This window comes from Botryllus schlosseri, chromosome 4 (genome assembly GCF_051294905.1).
Source record: "Botryllus schlosseri isolate E-star chromosome 4, Bs_hap1, whole genome shotgun sequence".
NCBI lineage: Eukaryota > Metazoa > Chordata > Ascidiacea > Stolidobranchia > Styelidae > Botryllus > Botryllus schlosseri.
This window is the reverse complement of record NC_137239.1, coordinates 22,857,371-22,880,759: the sequence shown is the minus strand read 5'-3', so window position 1 is coordinate 22,880,759 and position 23,389 is coordinate 22,857,371. Positions and strand designations below refer to the sequence as shown.

At 39.5% G+C, this 23,389-nt stretch overlaps 4 protein-coding genes across 4 annotated transcripts in view; 1 reads left to right on the top strand and 3 right to left on the bottom strand.

Moving 5' to 3' along the window:
- Positions 1–2,457, bottom strand: part of LOC145438277 (MOB kinase activator 2-like) — a 60,214-nt gene extending 57,757 nt beyond the window's left edge. Inside the window, exon 1 of the mRNA XM_080315670.1 lies at positions 2,047–2,457. The gene's annotated coding sequence lies outside the window, so the exon portion shown is untranslated. The remainder of the gene's footprint in view (positions 1–2,046) is intronic.
- LOC145438287 (uncharacterized) overlaps positions 2,145–23,389 on the bottom strand; it is a 30,351-nt gene continuing 9,106 nt past the window's right edge. Inside the window, exon 2 of the mRNA XM_080315682.1 lies at positions 2,145–5,348. Within this exon, the coding sequence (XP_080171808.1) occupies positions 5,016–5,312 (297 nt within the window). The 5' untranslated portion in view covers positions 5,313–5,348 and the 3' untranslated portion in view covers positions 2,145–5,015. The remainder of the gene's footprint in view (positions 5,349–23,389) is intronic.
- On the bottom strand, positions 7,809–19,130 carry LOC145438266 (cAMP and cAMP-inhibited cGMP 3',5'-cyclic phosphodiesterase 10A-like). The gene is made up of 12 exons (XM_080315653.1): positions 18,745–19,130; positions 18,348–18,511; positions 17,456–17,577; positions 17,265–17,392; positions 16,445–16,599; positions 15,234–15,374; positions 15,045–15,157; positions 13,739–13,905; positions 12,993–13,144; positions 11,344–11,910; positions 10,694–10,886; positions 7,809–8,200 (listed from the first exon to the last, which is right to left on the bottom strand). Exons 1-12 carry the CDS (start codon positions 19,090–19,092, stop codon positions 7,940–7,942), a joined length of 2,511 nt encoding a protein of 836 aa, XP_080171779.1. The 5' UTR covers positions 19,093–19,130; the 3' UTR covers positions 7,809–7,939.
- LOC145438285 (gap junction alpha-4 protein-like) overlaps positions 19,200–23,389 on the top strand; it is a 45,374-nt gene continuing 41,184 nt past the window's right edge. The window contains exons 1-3 of the mRNA XM_080315680.1: positions 19,200–20,047; positions 21,478–21,562; positions 21,620–21,710. Of these exons, the coding sequence (XP_080171806.1) occupies positions 19,890–20,047; positions 21,478–21,562; positions 21,620–21,710 (334 nt within the window). The 5' untranslated portion in view covers positions 19,200–19,889. The remainder of the gene's footprint in view (positions 20,048–21,477; positions 21,563–21,619; positions 21,711–23,389) is intronic.

Genomic DNA, 23,389 nt, shown 5'->3' with positions numbered 1-23,389 from the left:
CCTGATTAAGTTTCTTTTATCTACAGGATATCACTTCTATTCTGGTTCAACTTTGAAGTGCGTAACCCACCCCACCCCATAAATGTAACCATAATTAACAACCTATTGAGTCCTATTAGTCAGTAAGTACACTAATCCCAACTAAATATGCTCAATTGCTCAACCACCGAAAGGTAGGCCTATAGATATTTCCACTCTTCCAGTGTCTCCAATTGACCAGGTCTGATAAAACCTTGTAATAGTTGCTTCCGATAATGTGCTTAAAAACACATTTGAATCTGATAGTTCGCATGCTACCTACAAGTCATTTTATAATCAGACAAGTGTCGTCACAGACAAAATATTCCACCTCTATCATGGACACATCAAGGCAGCTAGATATTAACTGCACCTGGTGTCATCCCACTAAAACTAAACTGAAATTCTACACAGCACAAACAGCCTGATTGGAATAGCTCGTGGCATGGCACCAGCACGGATAAAGCATTCGGAAAATGCATGGGAATTTGATGGCTAGTTTTCAAAGTCACAATTGATTAACTCATCCACAAATCAAAATCAATATATCCCTAGCGGCCTAGACAATCACAAAGACATCACGAAGGTCAGGTGGCATCTCAGGTTATGCTGAAAAGTTCCAATTCAACTCATGCAATAGCCTACACAAACAACTATGAACAATTGGATGGTATGCTGATATCCATTACAAGATGCATCAGCAACCCCACACATAGGACCACAATTGGTTTCAGCATTCAAGTCATCAAAATTACTTGAACCAAAAAGATATCAAATAGTGATATTTGCGGTAGGCTACATAAACTGTGGTATGGTAGCCAATGCATTCTAATATCTGTGATGAACAGAGCAAAATAAAATAAACGAATGGAGTATTGAAATTTGCTGCTGACATGTATAACACCCATCTGCCCCAAGGAGCCATGAAAATGTATGTGTAATATGAGGGAAATCAAACTATTTTAGTGGGCCCAGTAGCCGATCTTAATAAAGGAGACATTATTATACAGTTGGAAATACACTGGAGATTGAATGCTAATTATGGTTGAGTGTATAGCACGGCCGGGTACTCAAGTGCACTTTGTTCCAAGCTTATTGTTCCCAGCTGATATATAATGTTGGTATTTGACAACTCGTCTCAACGCTGTCATTTCAAATTCCAACCATCAAGTATGAAAGTAAGAGTGTCCGTCCAAATACCATATTGCAACATGATGCTACTACACCGTGAGCACACAATGGCCATTTTCCAATGGCTTAGTCATACCTATAAATCATGCTGCAATGATTTGCGATTGGCATCATACCATCAGCATGTGATGGTATCAAGATATAGCACAGTCCACATTATGGCATTACTGACGCCAATATAAAGCGATTCTTAATTTTATATGGAATTTTACTAATCATAACTAGGTGCAAATAACTCAACACATAGAGAATACTATGGCTACCCTACAGGTATGCAGATAATTCTAAAATACTGTACACAAACTTGCAATTGAGTTGCTGTATAGCAGCCTATATTTGGGTATTATGCAACATATCTTAATCAAATGTTTCTTTACATTGAAACGTTTGTGAAAGATAAAGTAGGCCAGTGATTTGAGTTCACATGACTGATTTATAATTTTGAATTCATTGACAGCTACATGATTGATATATTGCATTCACTCTTTGAAAAACATTATGAAGTTAGGTCTAAATGTTTATTGTAACTGTCCTGTTTATCCTAGTCTGCATTACATCACAAATCGTGGTAGACAACGACGCAGAGGATTATCTACTACAGGCAAAAAATTGCTGATGTTATTTAAAAACCATTGTGACACCAAAAACACGATACAGATAATGCAATCCTTATTAATTGACTAGTTCCATATTTACGTTAATGAATGGTACAGTATACATTTGACCTGTATGTCCTATATAGGCAGCTTTTTGATATCAATACACTTGAAATACTCTGCATTATTGATTTGTGTAGCATGCCCAAGATTGTCCATACCAAGCAGCAAAAAAGCATACCTTTATTTCGCTTTCCATTGCAGTAGTGTTCAGCAAAAGGCTGACATCTTCAGAATATCAAGACTTGCTAAAAGACGGCCTAACAGGTCAGGTACGGGCTAAACAAAAAAATACCACTGACTGTCAAATACATTTATCGCGCCAAGGTAATGGCAGTTTGTACACCAATGAAGAAATCGATACAATAGACAATGTTAAGCACACATTTCAATACAATTTTTTTACAAGCAAGCAGTAAGAGATAGTCAAAAAGGCCTTTTTTATGACGGGTTGCTACAAGAGTAAGTTTAAATCCAGTCCAGTTCACATGCACAAACTTTTGCTACCTCGCAATCTAGCCCATAACAAGCGGTGGTAGCTGATAGCATGTCTAGGTGCAAAAGTTGAAAACATTCACAAACGGGGCCTAACTCATCAAACAATAATGTACGCTATCAGCCATCTGGTACACATTCCAATAAATGACTTGAAATATTTTACAATACCTAGCAAGGAACACCTTGAATTTCCATTTTCATACTGTTACTCTTAACCAAGGATAGCATATCACTACAATAGATACTTAATCACAATACAGGATTATTAAATCTATCATACCATCCGCAACTTATCAAACTATAACTTTATACATCACAACATTCCACGGCAGGCTACGATCGAAACAGAGAAATGGTGATGACAAGATCTAATAACGTTGGATGCCGATATTCTCGCCCTCAAGCACATATCTCCAATGCCAAGGAGAAAAGAGATTAAGACAGTTTAACACAGCATAATGGCTTGTGATTATGGGCGGAATTTGTAGCTTAGGTTTTTAGAGTGATCGCCTCGAAAATAGCAACAGTAGTTATTAGAAAATCATAATTGCCAATTTGAAATTTTACGATGCATTCAGCCGGTGGTTCTAAAAAAAGACTAAGGCCTTGAGAGTGACATAATTAGATCAACTGGCATGCAATTAAAGGCATATCCACTTGAGCTGGTGATATCTCGATAGAATTTAAATAGTCGAATGTGTTATTCTTGATAATTCCTTTTGGATATGTTGGTAGCTTTAAGAACCCGCATAAAGCTTCCTTACTTCAATCCTGTAATTATTTGATAAATTACCTGATTTTACAACAGTTTTACTCATGTTAATTACAAATGAATGTACCGACTGCACGGATATTTATATTAAAAATAATGGTAATGATAGATTTTCCAAAAGTTCAATAAGAAAGGAAGAGTCATTTTGAGCACCCGCAACATTTCACCAGCTGCATACCGGCAACAGTAATTCATTAAGGGTGAACCAAGGAAGAATAAATTACTGTCAATTCCTATGTTTCTTAACAAGACACTGATATAACTATTGCTTCTTGACACATATCAAGGCGAAAGACACAACGATTGGGACCATACACACGAAAGGACACGGATGGGCCATATTTGTACAAGATTATTAATAGCGGATTACGGTAGCTTACAATACCTTCAATAATAATTCACCATCAACTGAATATACGACAATAGTCAAATATCATCACCACAGAAGCAACTGTTCTTTTATAGTAATTAAAAGCGCAAATGTGTAAATGATTTTAAGAGACCACCCAATTCCCACCAGACGTAAACACCAAAATTTACAAGATTTTCAAGCAGTAGTTACAGCTGGTATCCACAAGTATACCTAGAGACAATAATGACATCTACCGCATATCATGTTTTAATTCACAAAAGGATAACAGGGGATCTAGTTACATTTCAGAAAGCATTCACAACACATAATATAGAGCATGCCTGGAAGGATAAACTCGCGATATAGGCTGGGAAGATCATTGCTGAAATCTCTCGTGCATAAGACACAAGTTGACTTAGGTTACCTAATTTTCAAGGCCAGTCGTCTTGTACAGGGGAAGCAGTGGGGTTGGCATTCAATGCACAAATGCACTACATGCAATTGACGGCTAGCAATCCAAATTACAGCATGATCCATTCCTTTTAAAAGTCCAAGTACAATTGACATAAAGAAATGAGTTTTATTACAAGTCTGGTATTACTTTCACAAATGATCCTGGTCTAATCGCACAAATTTTCAAGTAAACTTATAGTGTAGAATCACACGACACAGTCGCTACCGTTAGTAACGAGCTCCTTTTCTAACATAAGACGCAAAATGGACTGATCTCATAGATAAATCAATTGATCAATTCACAATTACTAGCTATAAAAAATGTTACTGGAATATTGCAGCTAGTGTTATGATGCCCTGTGAGATACAATCAGTTCTACATACCAAACCATACTAAATTTCGTCAAGAAATAGAAAGCCGACATCACAAAATAAACCCTTATTGACCTGTCGATCGTAACTCTCATTTTCAATTATAACAGCAGCATTACATAGTTGACTTTGGCATTGTTCTAATTTAAAGCAATGTAAAATGATCAATACTCAACCAAATACATTCCAAACGGCTGACATGTGAAGCAAGTTACAGCGCTAGCAATATTCCAAGATTATGGCAATAAAATACACTATAGCACACCGAGACCACATATTTCTTACTATGTAAGGCAATATTGCACTCCAAACGCCCATTGAGAGCCGAACACATATTTTGAAGTCGTAGACGATACATCACCAGACACAATACACCATTTTTTTTCCGAAGTAAGAAGCTGTAAAATCTATATAAGTAGGGGGGTTGTGTTAGCTTGCTAGTGCAAATCTCAAAAAGAAAATACTAAACCTGTAAACATCAAAAATTCAGACCAAAAGTCCCAAGTGTATCACTTGCAAAAATAAGTTTCAATTCCACGTGCCCCTATGCAGTGATACGAATGATTAATATCCTGTCATGTTTATAACCAAACGAAATACTTTCCAATCCACATCACAGCATTCTTTCTTCAGGTATAAATATATGAGAAAATTGCAGTTGCGTCAAATTTTGCAGACTGTGCTTAGCATTTTTACGCGTCATTTATTCCTTTTTGTCTTTCTGCTTACTGAACGACGGGATCGGGGGTGTTGGCAATTTTCCGGCAACAGCTTTTGTGGCGCTGACTCCGATTTCAGCCGTTTTCGAAACTACCCCATAAGAGGTCTGAGCGCAGTACTTGACGGCACCGTATCCCATTGACGCAGCTCCTGTTGTTGTGCTATACAATCCGGACCCCAGCCTCCAAAATATTCCTCCCTGAGGGGGTTGCTCTGCCTCGGGTTCATCTTTCTTCTTGCTGTCTTCGTAAGAGGTCGTTGTTGCCGATGTGTCTTTCATGTCTGTTTGTGCTTCTATCAGACACTGTTAAGGACACTGAGAAAATGTAAAGGTAGATATTTTGAGCGTACAAAATTAAATCAACAATTGACAGGCAACTGTTGATTGAAAAAACAGATGGCATATTCTGTGCTAGATGGAATTTTACAATACATATTCTTATCACAAAGTTGGTCACCTGTAAAGTTTTCACCCAAAAACGCAAGTGCCTATCACCAAGTACTCAATTTGTGTAGTTTAAAAAACTGGGAAATGATCTTGAAATATTTTCGATGGCAACATGTAACGAGGAAGGCAACATTCAGAATTAATTAGGAAGTAGTTTATGAAAAGGTTGCCAATATTTTTATGTCAGTGAATATTAGAATCACTTCTGGCATTGCAGTTCCTGGATTCTGGCTAAGGAAAAGAGTTTGAAAATTTCAAACTTTGTATTAATACCCATAATATATATTTATGGTCACGAGTCTTTCCATTTGGAATTATTCCTCAATCTACCAAAATATGCGACCACTTGAAACTACATTTCCAAGGTAGCCGATCGTCGTTTCACTTTTTAATCAAAGTAGTTTAGCCTGAATTTGAAGCCACCGATTCTACTGGAGTATCTGAATAACGCAGTACAGGACTATTGTAACTTCTAGCTGAACGGCATCAGTGTATTCTGAACTTCTGATCATGGTTGGTTGCAATTCTGAAATGTCCAAATCTGTTGACACAACAAAAGAATCTGATATTGCTAAAATGGATTGGCAACTGTTATTGGAATCAACAGTACATGTCCAATTGCAATCTTTTCGTTAACGCCATAAAAACAATGAAAATGAAAAGGCACGAAATAAAATAGGAATATGATATAGCCTACTAATTTTTCGATAGATGCACTTGGTGCATTAGCAGTCCTCCACAGAGAAGTCATATAATTCTCTTACAATAGACCACCAAGAACTTAAGCTCAACATGTTACACCTCTCCGTACTACAATATCAGCACTGTGGTACGTTATTTTTAGCACCCTAACTGTGAAATATCATGGCTTCTTAGCACTGGATCATAGTGACAGCAAAGTTCTGTTAGACTGGTAGCTGTATAACATCTGTGATTCTGTGGCTTGCTATCACCTGTCATAGTGTCAATTTTACAATTATGACTTGGCTTCACACTTGGCTTCAAATCGCGGCTCAGCCACTAACCATCAACTAGTTGACATGTCAGATATATCTGAATATTTTTACATATTATTACTGATATGACTCATTTCTGAGTCATATCAATTACCATAAGAACAACCACATTATATAAGAGCTGACAGTAAAGTTCAGTGTGACTGTAAAACCCAACTAAACAAACCGGAATCGAAGAGACACCAAAATGTACCCATTCTTAATGTACATCTCTCACTAAATATTCTGAATTTTGAAAGCGTAATATATGTTGCAGATCATAGAACAATAGTTCAGACAACTAAACATGCACAGCACATATAGTAGATAGTTGAAATAAGGTGTGCTGGTAATAGGCTTATATAGTCTGAAATTTGCAGGGTTGCCAGGAATGCATACCTTCAGATACTGGCAGCAAATCAAAATTTTGTCGCAATAAATTGTGTGCAGTAGTGCAGATCAGTAGGCAATGAAACTGATTTCTGCATGAAGTTAGTCAGCCAAGCCATGCAGTGTACAGGCTTACAGCAAAGACTGAGATACCCGATTTTTCATGGTCAGCATTCAAAACTACGAGTATAGGAGCTCATTATCCTGTCAGTCTTTAAAATGTAGCAGAGACCCGATTAGGCTATCGACTGCGATATGAAAGCATCAGTGAACCAGTATCAATACACTGTCAGCTATACGGCTTTACAATGGTATTACTACCAATGGCAAGTCAAAATCACCTGTCTGACCTTGGCTGTAGTCATATTACCTTCTTAAATATCGAGGCACAATCACTGACATCGAAGCAACTGTATCTTACTTTCAAAAACAAACATCTGCCTTCAAGCCAACTCAGCACCATGAAAGCGTAGACGTGTAAACCGCTGGCAGTCGATAGCTAATAATGGAATGTTTTGGTGACGTCATACCAATCCGTAATGTATCGTCTTTTGCTGCAATGGTATTTTGATACTTCTCATTGTTTGCAGTACATCCCTCATTGCTGCGGTGGGTGAAGCGTTGGTTATTCGATGCATAATTCGACGAGCAGTATAAATTTGCCAGGCATTCTTTAAAGAAACAAACTTGAAACCATGATCAACGTAGCTTATGCCCGGTCCGCAGTCCGACAGATAGCGATGATAGCCATTATTATACCATTTTCTACTTCTTCTGTGGGTAGCATTTTGTGGCGTAACTGGTCGTTTATTGCAGCTATCGATAGCTGTTTTTCTTCGTTGAGGAACTCCACACTTATTATCATATCATCTGCATGACAAGGCAGTAACGATCTGTAGCGCATCCAAAGTCAGAATAATAGGCTACCAATCAATTACTGATATACTGTCAAGATTTATAAGAATTGATATATTATAGAATTATAAGTCGCTCTGTAGACACGAAATATTTGAATGAATGTACAGTGCACATACACGGCCGAAATCAGAATAAAAACGAGCGTTGCCCGAAATGTCATAAATCAGGCTGCACTTCATCAGAACGCGAGTCATCTATAACCCACAGCCCTCCTCTCAAAAGTACTCCCAAATCGGATTTTTCCGATTTCTTTCTGGTTTCTTGTTCTTTCAGCGCCTTCCTTTCTTTCGCGATTTCCGCCTCGGCCCTCCAATTTTCCAGGTTCTCGTACGATAACGTCAAGATCTCGTCGCAGTCAGGCAAAATTTGCGCAAGCACTTCGTAACACCTGATTGAAACGTTTGTGTAGAATCCGATCTGAATTGAAGTGCATCAGTAAGTGGCGGGTCTCAACACCGGTGAGTTCAGGAATATCTAGAACTTCCTATCTTTTCCTATATGAATCGCAACCTTGTGGTATTTTTGAAAAGATAAAATTATTACCATAGTCTCAACTCAGCTGAACCAAACACCACTTTGGCCTCTAGAAGACAAGTAAATTAGCAGGGGTCGCCAACCCTTTTCGGCCAAACGGCCACATGAAATTTACGAAACATTGCACGGGTCACTTCAATGTTGATGAACATTGAACATATCTCAGTCTTTCAATAGGAGCGAACCGGAATATGTAACGGTGAAAACAAGACTTATCTTAGCCTACTACGCATCAAAATCAATAACAATTATACTCTATGTCAGGGTTGCCAACTCAAAACGGGTCGCGGGCCACTTTTCAAATTTCGTAGGGGCCGCGGGCCGCATGTATTGAATATCGATTTAAAGTAGGCAACCTCGTTTTAAAACTCTACGTCGGTACCACGCTATGCTACCTAACATATAGGCGATGGGCATAGTGAGCACAAAAGAAGTAATGTTTTATTAAAGGAATAAAAATACAACTAAAGATCATTGTCATCAATTTCATTTTATTTTGAACTCTGAGCTGTGCACGATACCTGGAAACGCTTTTGGGGGCTAGATACGTTACTAGCTGAAAGACGATCTCCACGTAAAGCTTGATCTTGTAGGGAACCCTAAGTCAGTGGTTCTCAAACCTTTATAGACATGCCCCCTTAATGATACTAAAACATTTCGAGCCTCCCTTATCGTCATATCACAAAATGCATCCATAATTCTAGCAATCTTAACGGATAGTTTGATGACATGGACGGTTATGAATGTTGATTAGAGAATTGTATAATATGAATTCCGGGCTATACACAGAGCAATCACTGCAACTATGAATTCGAGGTAAATCGCGCGGAGCGCGAAAAAATTATCAGTTGACCGCAGCTCCACGCCCCCTTCAGATGCTTTCACGCCCTCACAAGGGGGGGGGGGCGCGCCCAGTTTCAGAACCACTGACCTAAGCCATTTTATAAGCGTGTCAGTCTTGGCAGTGTTTAAGCCATTGCACGTCAATTTGGGCCTTTCAAAATGTTTTCTTAGCTTTCGTCCGAAATCTCAAATCAAGTCGCGGGCCGCAAAATATGACCTCGCGGGCCACGTGTTGGTGACCCCTGCTCTATGTCATGTAAACTCAGTTAGCAGTGCAGGTGTATTCATATCCTAGCCTCGCGAGGACGCATGGAAGAGAAAGAGAGTGAGAGAGAGATGATGAATGGATGGATGCGTGACTGTAAGTCGTCTGTAAAGCGTGTAGGCCTACCAAACGCATGGACATTATGAACGTTATTTTCATTATACTGTGGCCTGCATAGGCGATAAGTGCCAAAAATTGTTCAATAAACAAACAATAGGAATATTCGGCGCGGACTTATCAACATCTAAGATTTCGGTGAACATGTGTCTCTCATTTTGTGCAAAGGTTTCATCGTCGACGATCATTCTGCGAGTCCAGACGCGAAGTCGCATGTTGACACGTTCTCTCATAATTGCGAATATAGGTAGACTCATTTCTGTAAATTGAGCGTATATCTATTTGTAATTTAAATTCTCAGGGGGGTACCAATACGAAAAACAAGAAATCAAGTGACAATAAATAGCGCGAAGTGCTAAGAAAAATTCAAGTCAAGTAAATCTGCCGCGAAATATTCTACTTTATGGTCATATAAGAAGTACGAAAAATGTGACTGGTCCCCTGGCTACACCAATTCGCCGGAACTGATATTTTAGTCAAATAACGCGGTCAGGCTATTCAAATTTTTGGTTGGCCTTGCAAGTTCACATTAAATTACCTCGGTAATTTATTATTTTGATAATATATCTACAATCTCGAGAATTACCTCGCGGACCACTCGATACCTTCTCGCGTTTGGCCCGCGGGTCACGGTAAGCCACCCCTGCCCTAAAATAAACAAGATACATGCACCGTTGCACAATCAGTCAAAATATACAGGGGAAAACATTAAACTTGATATTATTATATACTGCAGGCGAATCATTTATTATATGATAATGGATTTTGAAACACTGGGGGTGAATTCCCCAACAAAGTCCTCACATACTGATCAAGGAGATAGGTCCGACCTTAGAAGTACTAATCGATGCTATTGTGTGTACTGTGTTTTGCCTAATTCCTATACCTAGGAGCTAGCCATGGGCGACAGTCACCTCTATTAATTTTCAACTCTGACATGGTGACGCCATCTGTTTTCACTATGTCATAATATATGTATTGTATATATAGTAAGTCACGTTATTGTTAAAAAGATTTCTCCCTCACAACAAAAAGCACTTATACTCCTCTTGATGCTGGCTACATTGATCAGTAGCCTACTGTACACTAAGTTACAGATGTCATGTAGTCCGGCTACGAGAATTCCCATCAAGTGACTTCTGCAAAATTACCTGACCAGTTGGGACTTCGTCCTCGGTGCTGCGGTCCATCATATCGATGCAGGAGAAGCCCCGCTTTCTCCGAAGGTCGCCTTCCGCCCAGAATTCCTTGTAGAGCTCGTATACCGTACTCTTGGTAGTTTCCCAATCTTTCGCGGTCGAGCTGAGATCGCTGGCGGTCATCATGATGCCGTAGAGGTGATGCCTGCGGAATTTTACAGGCCGTATCGCAATAGCTAAATTGTAATTCTATGCCCTGCAACCTTGATATAAAAATATGTAGCAAACTCATACATAATTTTTCGAAATCCCCTTCATTCCATCTTTTTTTTCATTTCGCAATTTCAAAGCAACGGAAGAATTCACTCGTGAGAGCGATGCTAACCCAGCCAAAAACTACTTTATAGCTTTTCAGATTCATATGTGTAAAAACGTAAATTGCTGTTGCCTAAACCTCCAAAACTTAGATATGAGCTCAGCGGTCGACCTCGGTCGGACTCGAACCTTCAACCCATTGGTGTTGCAGCTGTTGAACGTACCACTACGCTATCTTATAGCTTTGTTTAAGTATAAGTGGAAGTAGTCGAAAAAATAACCACTCGAACAAGTAACTTGAATACTCCAAAAGGTAGGAGTCCTTCGTTACTGACCACCTCTCTAACCTGTGTTCTGTCTCGTCCACGTCGAACTCGTCAGTCAACAGTAGATCCGTGATAGCGCGATGGTTGATAAAGTACTGCGCCAAGTCCGAAGACAGTATCGTATGCTGCGCCAGTTCCAAAACAAATTTCTCCGAGTCCGTATCGAGCTGCGCCAAAATCTGATGACCGCTCTGTTTCAAGATAGTCTTCAGCATCTCGCAATGGTGCCGCTCCATCGTGGATGTTGGATAAAGCGCCGCCAACGGATGCTCAACCTTTCGCAGGTACTGATTGGAAACGGACCTGTGGTCGATGTCGTGAGCCAAACACGCGATTAGTAAACCCAGCCTCTCCAGTTTGGTGAATATCTCCGAGTGGCGTTTTAGTATGCAGTACATCGTGTGGGTTACAGTGAGCGCGTGCTTCCAGTTATGGTACGGGTAGTCGTGGTAGTTGCGCTTTACTGTGAGCGTGAACAAGACCATGGAGTGGGTGTCGATCTTGATGTCGGGCGCGCACAGATCGTGGACCATCTTGGAGAAGTAGAAATCGATTTCTTGGCCCATCTCCATTAGGGAAAAGTAAAATCTGTAGAAATGTGGTGGAGGTATAGTAGAATATCTAATAACGCTACAAATAAGTGCAACATTATTAGTCATCTGCAGTGATATGCAGTTCTATACCGTAACATAGGACTACATAATACACATACATACGTAAATAAATACATACGTTACATGTCGCATACATACCATACAATACATATTACGGACATACATTACATATATACATGCATCACACACATACAGAGGTGGTTAAAGTATAGTCAAGTAACAGGAATAGTACATTGAAAGTTCTCTTATCCGAAATTTCATGATGGTGACGTCATATTTTGTTACACGATTGCTGATATACATATGTTCTTTCCGATTCTCTACTAGTTTCTGACGATTACCTCTGACGAGTGTTAGCCGAAAATATTCGGGCTCATTTCAATATTAATATACTATACGGTTCGGTTCGCTTTATTAGCAATTTTTATCAGTTCAATACACCACAAAATTGCGATACAATGAAAAGATAGGAAAGTGTCGAAACGATTTCGAGTAATGTTTGGAATCAGACACCCACCTTGGCCTAGCCTATAGGCGATGTAAAGAGGAGGCATCATGTACACTGGATGAAAAGTATAGGAAGAATACAGAAAAGCAAGCGACAAAAAATGGGGTGACATATCGCGAAGGCGAGATCGATAGGTCAGGTCGGGGTCCGGTAATCTTGAGGGCGGACTACTATTCAATTGTATATTGAAATTCTGTACCTCCAAGAAGTTCTTCAAAAGTAACGCTGTAAATTTTCACTCCTTGTCTTACGATTACGAATATTGCCGTGACTAATGAACTGTCAATTTGCAGTACGGGATAGCAAATAACGTATAGTGGTTCATTACACCGCTTCCGTTGGTGTCACAGCATAATGAATATCAATCAACATCAACTTATAGCAGGACCACATTCGCTCAATGGGGTTTTCACACCGTTTCCACGCAGCTTATAGGTGGGCGGCGATGAGAAGCCTGCATACAACGCCAAAACAGTAGAATAAATACAGCCCCACGCAATTTCGGATGCGGCAACAACGAAATGCCAATCTGATTAAAAGTGCGATACCTGTCGAAATCAATCGGAACCGGCGGCAATTGTCTTTCGACTATTCGCTTCGTCAGCACTTCAGCATCCTCTTCCGAACAAACCATACTGCGATTGAATTGTTCCAGCACGACATGATATTTGTTGTGTTCCTCTTCCAACCTCGTGTGAGTCTAGCAAGCAATGGCCGCAGATTGTAATGATAATATTTTTTGCCTATAGAATGCGGATATCGGCCTATGAATTCAAGAATTGATATGGAGATTTCATCCTTAAACAGTAACCAGAGTTGGAGTAATCACACGATGGTATGGTAATTACATTATGATTATTATAACTACTTCAAATATTCTCAATCAATAATACATTTACTTTTCATTTTGAATGGGATTTACTTTCAATTTGTTTCTTTCATTTCATTCATTCACAATTACAATTATATCGAAAATTGTTTTCTCCATTGAATTACGTGAGTTAAAAATTACAATGGACTATAGATTATTAGAATACTCAGATGTGGTCAATACCGAAATACTTCTACTTTTTCGGAATACTCAACTAGGTTCTGCCTACTCGCACTACTTTATACTTTTACTTGAGTACCAACACTGACTACTTTGACCACTTCTGAGCATAAATACCAGGGATATAAATCCCTGATAAATACAATTAAACCAACTTTTTCCACAGCAGGATTTCATTTGACAAAATCAAAGAAGTCCATCTCCGCGTGTCTGAAACTCAGAGTCGCAGTCTCATCAACTCACCCGGGAGTACCGCAATGCCAACGCGCAGAATATGGAAAACATGGTGAAATTCTCCTCGTCCAGCTTCGTGAAGCTTCCGCCGGTCTGCTTGTTTATCATCTGAACCACTCCGTACACTTCGTTGTCGCTCATGATAGGAAAGCAGAGAATGTTGTTGGTGGTGTAACCTGCGACAGAAAGTCCGCGCCTGCATTTATGGTCGCTTTAGGCTGATTGTGAAAGTGGAATTGGAATCTATCTATATCTGGTATACCATCTATCCGGTAACTTCAAAATTTCTGAGCACCGCAAATTAATTGTTATGTTACACAATCAGGAGATAGGATGTTGTAGTCTCTATATACGACTTGGTGAAGTCAATTAATCCACAACTCACGTAAAAGTATATACAATGATACCGACACGAGGTCCTTACGTTAAATAAGGTTATAAGATTGCATGCGCTGGTATATTGGGGAGAGTTCAGTAGCCTATGTTAGAGACGAAATCGGTGATGTCATTTCATTCAAGTCGAAATACAAGCAATTTCTTCTAAATCAATACTAGCCAGTCTTCAGGATTACCGGACCACGACCTAACATCGACCTCGCCCTCCGCCACATGCCACCCCATTTTGTCGCTTGCGTCTTATATTCTCTGCATTACTTTTCATTCAGTGTGGATGCCTCTTATTTACTTCGCCTAGGCTAAGGTGGGTGTCTGATTTTAGTGGCTACTCCAAGTTGTTTCGACACCTTCCTATCTTTTCATTGTATCGCAATCTTGTGATGTTCTGAAACGATGAAAATATTAATAAACCTGACTGAAAGTTATTACGGATAGTATAAATCCCATGCCACAACTCGTATAGACGTAACAAAGCAAATTTAATAAAACATGTATTGATTTGTGAACGTATTTAGAAGTAGTAGGCCTATATGGCGCTTCGTTACTGGCCACTAGGGCTGGGCGCAATAGTTCGATAACTCCAATCTGAATCGAGTATTAATTCTAATGATTCGAGTCGAGTAGAGTTAGAGATAATATTTCCTAGTACTGGTAGGCCTACTGAAATTATACTATATAGCCTACGCTCCTTACCACAAAGAGAGATTCTATTAGATGTTAGTTTCTAGAAGCCTTGAACAACTCAACTGGTCGAATAGCAACATATGAAAAATGTAGTTCAAAGCTACGGGCATTAGGGATCAACTCATACAGCATTGTCACAAAGTGCAATGAAATACGCATGGCCTCGATTTTGTCCAGTTCAATTAACCACTGCTACGGTTGTAATTTGAGAATAATACGAAATCCTACAAATTACCGGTTATTTTATCCACTTCCCGGTTAAACCGCGGATCGCCATACACATCCGATACATTCAACACGGTTCTCGTAGACGCAACGCAGCCGGCGATACCTTTGCTCACGTCAAACCTAACGTAGAAATATGTAACGATTGTGACATATGTAATGGGTTTTGGTTGGCACTTGAAAGGTGAATTCTTTCTACCTGATTTCGTTTCTCTTTTCAAATATCGGTTTGCCTTCTTCCTCTTCGCCGGTGTCAAATAAATTGCTGTACAATTCGTTGGTTTCTTTGTCGTAGAGAAATAAGGAGCATCGATCGGCGTAAACCAATGACTTTGCAAACCTACAGCAAAAGATATACAGTAAGTTATAATCACCAATTTATTAGTAATTTGACCCTTTCAAAACACCGCAAGATTGTGACACAATGAGAGACTTGTGCGGTCTTTAATCAATATAATCAAAATCAAAACACCTATTCCCGATTTAGTTAATATTATATCAAAATTCAAGTCACGATATAGTAAAATTCAAGCTCCTCGAAACCTGGTTCGGGAATTTAGGACCCTTCGAAATTCGATTCCCATTCCAAAACCAGTTTCGGGAAATCTCAAATCCGATCCGAAACCGCTAAAATTTGTTGCATTTGACCATAGCAAAAGCGTTTCCCGCCATATATTCGGATGTCATATATTGTTACGTCACAAACATGTCGGGAATTTAACCGGTATCGGACGCGATTGGAACGAATATGTGCCTGGGTATTGCATACATAGGCCTACATTACATTATAGGGTTACCATATTTTGGAACCGGGAAAGGAGGACACTTTTTCAAAATTTTCAAACTTAGAATACCGGAGGAAAATCTTGACGAAATGGTAAATTTTCCCCACTTCTGGTCGGTTGTCTACAAAAAAAAGGTCAACTTTCTCGCTCAGCTCCCAAAAGTAGTTTTTCTTTCACATTATCAGGTGGTTGACTAAAAAAAAGGTCAACTTTCCGGCTCAGCTCCCGAAATAGCCATCGGAGCGTTACGCCAGTGCTGATTTACTGTATATCAGTCGAATTTGGCCTACATTTAACAAAGATTCTCAAAAACGAGGACCACATCTCTAAAAGGATGACATTTAGGCGTCTTCGGAGGACATTTTCAAAAACCTGAAAAAGGAGGACAAATCCACCTAAAGAAGGACGTATAGTAACCCTAGACTCTACATATTGTTGCGAGATTTTAGCAGTGTCATTGTAACACGCATAAATCAGAGTCATCCTAATTCGGAATATCCAGACTTATCGTAATCGGGGACATCTGAACCAATAGCTTGGCGTATTCATTCCATTTCCAAGTCCAAGTATGTTTCTAGAGTTTGCCCGATCAAGCGTCAGCTTATAGCTTAGGAAGATGCCTCACCTCATAATGTGTTCTATGATATTGTCAATGTCGGTAATGTCGACGAGATAAGTGCGGCAAACGTCCAACAGAAAGCTGTTCATTTCTGTCTGCTGGTGAAGGCTCGAGCAGACCGCGGATTTGTGAATCGCTATCGCCGTCCATTCCAAGGCTGTCTGAAATCATCCGCACATCAAGCAACAAGACAACGCGATTGAAATGGTTTTGAAACTTCAGTGATAAAGGCAATATAATTTTGCTACAATGTATATCCTCTCGGGCTATTTCGGCGAAATTTGGGAACAAATTTCTCCTACACACTCAAGTACTCTGCTATATTTCCCATATACACATATGAGGCTGAGAGTCTTGGAACTGCCTTGATAGCGTTCATGCAGCATTTCAGTCAGTCAATAAACGTCGCAAACATTGAATTTTAATCCCATACGCAGCAACTTACATAAATAACCCGTGACTCGTATATCATCGTACTTTCGAAACCGCGTGGCACCATACAAACGCAGTCTAGCGCTAGCCTGTGCTTCTACGTAGGCACATCATCTCAAACGACTGAACTTGCACACATTTGGTGGTTTGAAATTGTCTCGAAATCGAAAGACTTGGTACAACTTTACTTTACTTGAATCGAGTCTCTTCGCAAATTCGCATGACTTGACAGAAAACATTTTGAAAGTACGTGACTTGACCGGGGCCAAAACCTGGCATTGACACGAAGAGACTTATGAGTCGAAGATAGTGACTAGATCCCACTGCTATCATAGTCGGCTCTTTGTATGTCCATTGTCCATGCCCATTGCCCATTGCCCGAATACTAGAACACCTGCACAAATTCCAAGTCCTGCGGCGTGTAGCAAGCGTCACGCCACGACCGATAGAATTCGACGACCGCCACAAGATCATCGTTCGGCAGAATCAATGGAACACACAGCACGGCTACGCCGGTAGGATCTTTATGAAATAAACACTGCGTATTGAAAAGGCTCGTCGCGTGTTGCCAGCATTACAACGTACAGTTGGCCTCTAGGCCGATTCGCTTCGGGAAACGCGGGTCCATTTGAACGTCGTCCACGCAAAGCGAAACCCTTTTGATTGCGGCGTAACCGGCGACAGTGGCATTCGGTGCAATTTTCACGCTAAATAAAACCACGAAAATTCTTGTTACAGCTTATAGCTTATTTATCACATATATAAGCTGTATAATATTTTACAACATGTTATTGATTTTGTAGCTGTATCAAGACACTGCGTGTAATTCATGACAATTAGCTTAATATTGGCGAACGGCGTGTAGAAGGCTATTAACAAAAAATGGTTATTGAAATTACCTATTAGCTTGTACTGCAAAAGACCATCGTTGTTATAAGCATCATATCACGACTTTCTTGAGTATATTCCGAAAGAGTATGAGTACTCTGCCTATAGGTACCGTAGCGCTGCACCTATTGTTTCGCATCGAGTCCTAAGCAAAACCTCCCCTTACCAGAGATGAGTATGGATTAGGATTAGGATTTGAAAAAACAGGATTTGTGAAATTTTGTAGGATTTGGATTGGATTAGGATCAGAGATTTTTTTCTGAACGGATTAGGATTTGGATTGGATTCACCTATTTTCTGGGAGATTGATATGTCGTGTGGCGAATAGCGGCAAACTTTATTCAGATCAGTTATTAATGTACTTATAGTTACTAAGTTATCTTTAATAAAGGGAATCATTGGTTGTGAAATAAAATTTTCCAATTTCGCCCTTGCATAAATTAGCATTTTTTCTGAATATCCAGTTAGAATCGGATTAGGATTGGACATGGACTTGAATATGAAAAATTTGCGGATTAGGATTTGGAGGTTCAGGTTTGGATTGGATTAGGACATCGAAATTCCAAATCCGCTCATCTCTGCCCCTTACCTCCTTTGGCCGGAAGGATCCCACATCGTCAATCCGGGACTGTATAATATCAAATTCTTGCCGAAGCCGCCTACTCCGTACAGGTTGAAACCGCTCGAGTGGGTCGTACGCGAGAGTTGTACGGATAAATTGTAGATCGGGTCAAGATACTCTCCATCGTCTACCTGGGTATGATGAAATGTCGGTGTGGGTGTTGTGACTGTAATCATATTTCAATATGTGGACGTAGTTACTACCGATGAATCAATATTGAGATCCAACGTTTACGTCTTATCTGCGGGACGCTGACGAAAGTCTGCAAAACAACTCAACGACAGCCGCATATTCCCAATCTTCGCTATTAGTGAGCATGAGCAATGAGCATAGCTGACAATTCAAAAACCGAATGGCTACTCACATCTTGGACAATTTCTGTCAACGACTGCGGCTTGCAAACGTTGGAGTCGCCGCCAATCTGCCTAGCTTCGAACGTCTTGCGCTTCGTAAGCCACCGAGATATATTCTCGCTCCTGACGTTGGTCACGACGTATTCCTCTAACAGGCCGGGGTAAAGGGAGACAAGGGAGCCTAGGTGGTGGTAAACGTCGTCGTTCGAAGTCCTTTCTAACTCCAGGAATTTGTCGCTGTTCTGGTCTTGGGTAGGGACAGTTCGTTCTTGATGCATGGGGCTATACACAACACTACGGCCCGGAAAGGGCAGACGAGGTTGAGAATTCATCTGCCTACAGGGCCAAGGGGACTGCATGGTTAGAGCTAAGGACGGGGCAAGGAAACGGCGAATTAGTGTGGCAAAGCAATTCGGTAACGCGGCGATGTCTGTGTGACGTCATAGTAGCATAACGCAATGAATTGAAACAGCACCCGAGCGGACTTGGACTAATTTCAGTGAAATGTCGGCAATCCAATTCTAATCTAATTTGTGAAATGTCTCTATGCTCTAATTTTAACGCTACAGGAAAACTGTTTGTGCGAAACGAGCCAAGATTGGCGCACAGATATTTTAGGAGAATGAACCCTAATTTGACACAAGTTCAACTTGATTTTGTTGATTTTCTTTATAATACGAAATTAAACTCAATATCCAAGTTTATGAGAATTCGGTGAATTTAATTCTGGAAAAAACTGTGTAGCTATAAATTTATTTCTAATCTAATTTGAAAGAGCTGAAAATTTTCTAGTTGCATTACTCCGACCCGACCCGACCCGACCATAGCCTATATGTTTTAGTAAATGCATTGATTGATTTGGGAGAGTTGCAATCTCTAGTAAAATGAAGTCTGAAAATAGCGTCTTTATGAATGATCAGTTGATCACTATATCAATATATATAGTAACAGAGTTTACGCTTATTAACACTGCGAATGTGTATATTGACTATACTATATCTTTGTAATGTAGGCTAGTGTCACAAATCGATTTGAATACCATTGCAATCAACCGCATAATTGGCATTAATTCATGCGTACCGTACAGCCATGTGTCTTACCCGACATATATAACACATGCGTCGGAAGATTGCATCTTTAAATTCTGTAAGTTACGATGGGGCTGTATTTTATGTACGATAAGTTGGCGCGGGGCTGGAGCAGGGAGGGGACGTTGACCGGAAAATACCACATCGTCTATCTGTTCCTGTTTCGTGTGCTAATTCTGTTTACAGTGGGACGGAAAATCTACGAAGATGAGCTGACCGCTTTCAGGTGAAAAATTATTAGCGTGATATTTTTTCGAAAACAAATCTTCGCGCGAAAAGAAACGTGAATGTATATCTACAACACGTGAGATTTATCACAAGAAGATTTATTTCTCAAAACTTTTTGGTCCGATTTTTTTCTCGGAAATTACGGTATGTATTCCATGGCTGTAATGAGCTCATTGCGTTGTATCGAAGAGACAAACGCATACTGTACAGTAGGGCTCTTCAAAAATGACTTTTTTTCTCAAATCGTACTGGCTACTTGATAAAATTGTTAGGTTACCTAATTTAAGCCTACACACAAAATTTGGTTCAATTCCAGCCAGTAACCGCTTTGCTACAGGACAAGAAAGTTTCTATTTATTATATAAAAATAAATAATAAAAAATTTGAAAATTTTCTGCTCACCCCATGAAAGTGGTAGGCTGTCTATTAAAAAGATGCTCACCAAATTTGGTTCAATTCCAACCAGTGGAAGCGGAGTTATTGCCGTCGAAAAATTTGGATTTGAATAAAATAGTATTTACGGTGACCGATTCTTTGTTTATTTATTATAGTTGTGCTCACCGTAAGTACCATTTTATTCAAATCAAAATTTTTCTACGGTAATAAATCCGCTTCCACTGGTTGGAATTGAACCAAATTTGGTGAGCATCTTTTCAATAGACAGCCTAACACTTTCATGGGGTGAGCAGAAAATTTTCAAATTTTTTATTATTTATTTTTATATAATAAATAGAAACTTTCTTGTCCTGTAGCAAAGCGGTTACTGGCTGGAATTGAACCAAATTTGGTGAGGATCGTTTCTATATACAGCCTAACACTTTCATGGGGTGAACAGACAATTTTCAAATTTTTTATTATTTATTTTTATATAATAAATAGAAACTTTCTTCTCCTGTAACAAAGCGGTTACTGGCTGGAATTGAACCAAATTTTGTGTGTAGGCTTAAATTAGGTAACCTAACAATTTTATCAAGTAGCCAGTACGATTTGAGAAAAAAGTCATTTTTGAAGAGCCCTACTGTACACTGTACAGTGTACACAGGCTACTCCAGATGTTTCGATAAGGAGCAAGAAACAGTTCTGCGATTTCGGTTAAGATCAATGAGCAGTCTTACTCTTCTCAAACTCTGGCTTATGGCGTATGGATTCATCGATACTGACGTTAATACCGGAAGCAAGAGGTTCACAATTGTTGATATGTATTGTACTCCTGCAATCTACCGATCAAATCCTTCACCACGTTAAGGTCACGCCATTTACGATATTTGTGAATCTTTTACAATGGTCTGTTATGCCAACCACAAACTTGCTTTGGTCACGAGTAACCTGTTGTGGGTAAAATTTGTTAAGATATTGTAGCACGGATTGCCGCATGCGTTTTTTAGTTTAAATTATAGCAGTTCAACAGATATACTTGTATTTCTTTAGATGCAATACTATCCAACCTGGATGTACTACCATGTGCTATAACGCGGTATTTCCCATTTCGCATCTGCGGTTTTGGTATTTCCAGGTAAGCGTGTGGGCAATGAGCTAATTAACACTTGCTCCAGCTCCATTTTGGTATCAGATTGTTGTCACTTTAATGCCGTATTTTGCGTTCGGAGCTTATGTCATGGTGACGAGTGACGATGACGTGAAAAACACTGAAGAACAGACTAGTAAGTGGCCAATCTGGACATGCACTCTAATATAGGTATGAAATCCTCCATATTTCAAGATTTACGATTTCATATAGGCCTACCTATATTTTCCCTCTCATCATATGATGTATCAAGATGAGATATGGCGAGATAGCGTCGTGATAGGTTCCGATTACCGGATCCCACTCCAGAATTAATTCTTACAAAAGCCTACGACCCACGCCGTGATAGAAGTCGGCAGATTATAGACTTCACAATAAAGCAGCGGTTCTCAACCGGGGGTCCGCGAAGCATTTTCACGGGGTCCGGGAAGCCTCTAAATTTACAAAATAGTTGATAACCTCATTTTTATTATTTAAATTGGGTAAATCCACAGGCAGTTTAGCTTCATCACTAGTAGAACTCACATAAACAGGATGACCGTGTGAGATGACGTACCCTACTGTGCAGACTCATTTTAGTTGCTAAATTGCCAATAGTCTACTGATGCAAATATTTTGCCGTATCGATGTGGTTTGTTGGGGATTGTGTAAAAATAAAAAGTTGGATTAGTCAATCACGGTGATTTCGAAATGTTTATAAATATCCATTTGTTCTTTGATATACATAACCATTTTCCATAATAACTTCAATATGAGCTGCTAGATAAAACTGACAAGGCTTAACGTTATATACTCGATATAAAAATTAGTTTGTCAGTTTTGATGACATATTTGTTGCGATCACACCCAAATGTGTGGTCGGAAGCGTTACTCGTTATTATTACATTCGACACCACCTATCTTCGTGAAAACTGGTTTTCAACACTCGTTTATATCAAATTGAAGGAGCGGAGTTTCAAGACAAAACCACGCATTTCAAAATATTCAGCTTCAGAACTCGCCTCAAATTAATAAAATCCTTCCCAATTTCAACATGAATAAACGGCTATGATGTAATTCTCAAGAATGGTCAGTATGGTTACTTCGTTGCTGTTTATTACTATCCTACAGTTGGCATTTGCGCAAGACAGAAAACGGTCGCACGATAAAAGAGCTAAATTTGAAGTGAAACTTTGAGGCCGTTGCATAATTCGCTTTGAAATATAAAAAAAGTCAACCCAATTCCTGGATAAATAGTATGATTTATTTTCAAGAAAAGTCATTTTGTTACTGTTTATCACTAGCCTATTGTTATGATTTGCACAAGACAGATGACGATTGCACGATAATTAAGCTAAATTTGAACTAAAACTTCGGGGGATCCGCGGGGGTCCGGGACGGCCTAAAACGGGTTTGCGAAGACAAAAAGGTTAAGAACCACTGTAATAAAGAATATCGGTCTGGTGTAAAATGACTAGGGTTGCATTTGAAACAAACGGTGTTCTAAAACACTTTGTGTGAAATATGTTTTAAACTTGTTTAAAATAAATGTCATTCAACAAAAAAGTGTTTTCTTTCAAATGTCCAATTATGCCATAATTGTGTAAATACGCCCGAAAAACCATGTGGTATGAGCCTACAGACGATTTGCACCCAAAATATTCGACGTAGATATACGATGTGGGTGGCTGGAACCCTCCAAATCGTCGTCGGTGTCAACAATTTTAGCATGTGCCCGATGTAGATATAGAACACTGGTCGGAATGGTTGTTCTGATGATGATGATAACCGTAAAAATGCTGGGAACTAGTGCAGTATATGCCCGCTTTACTCGTG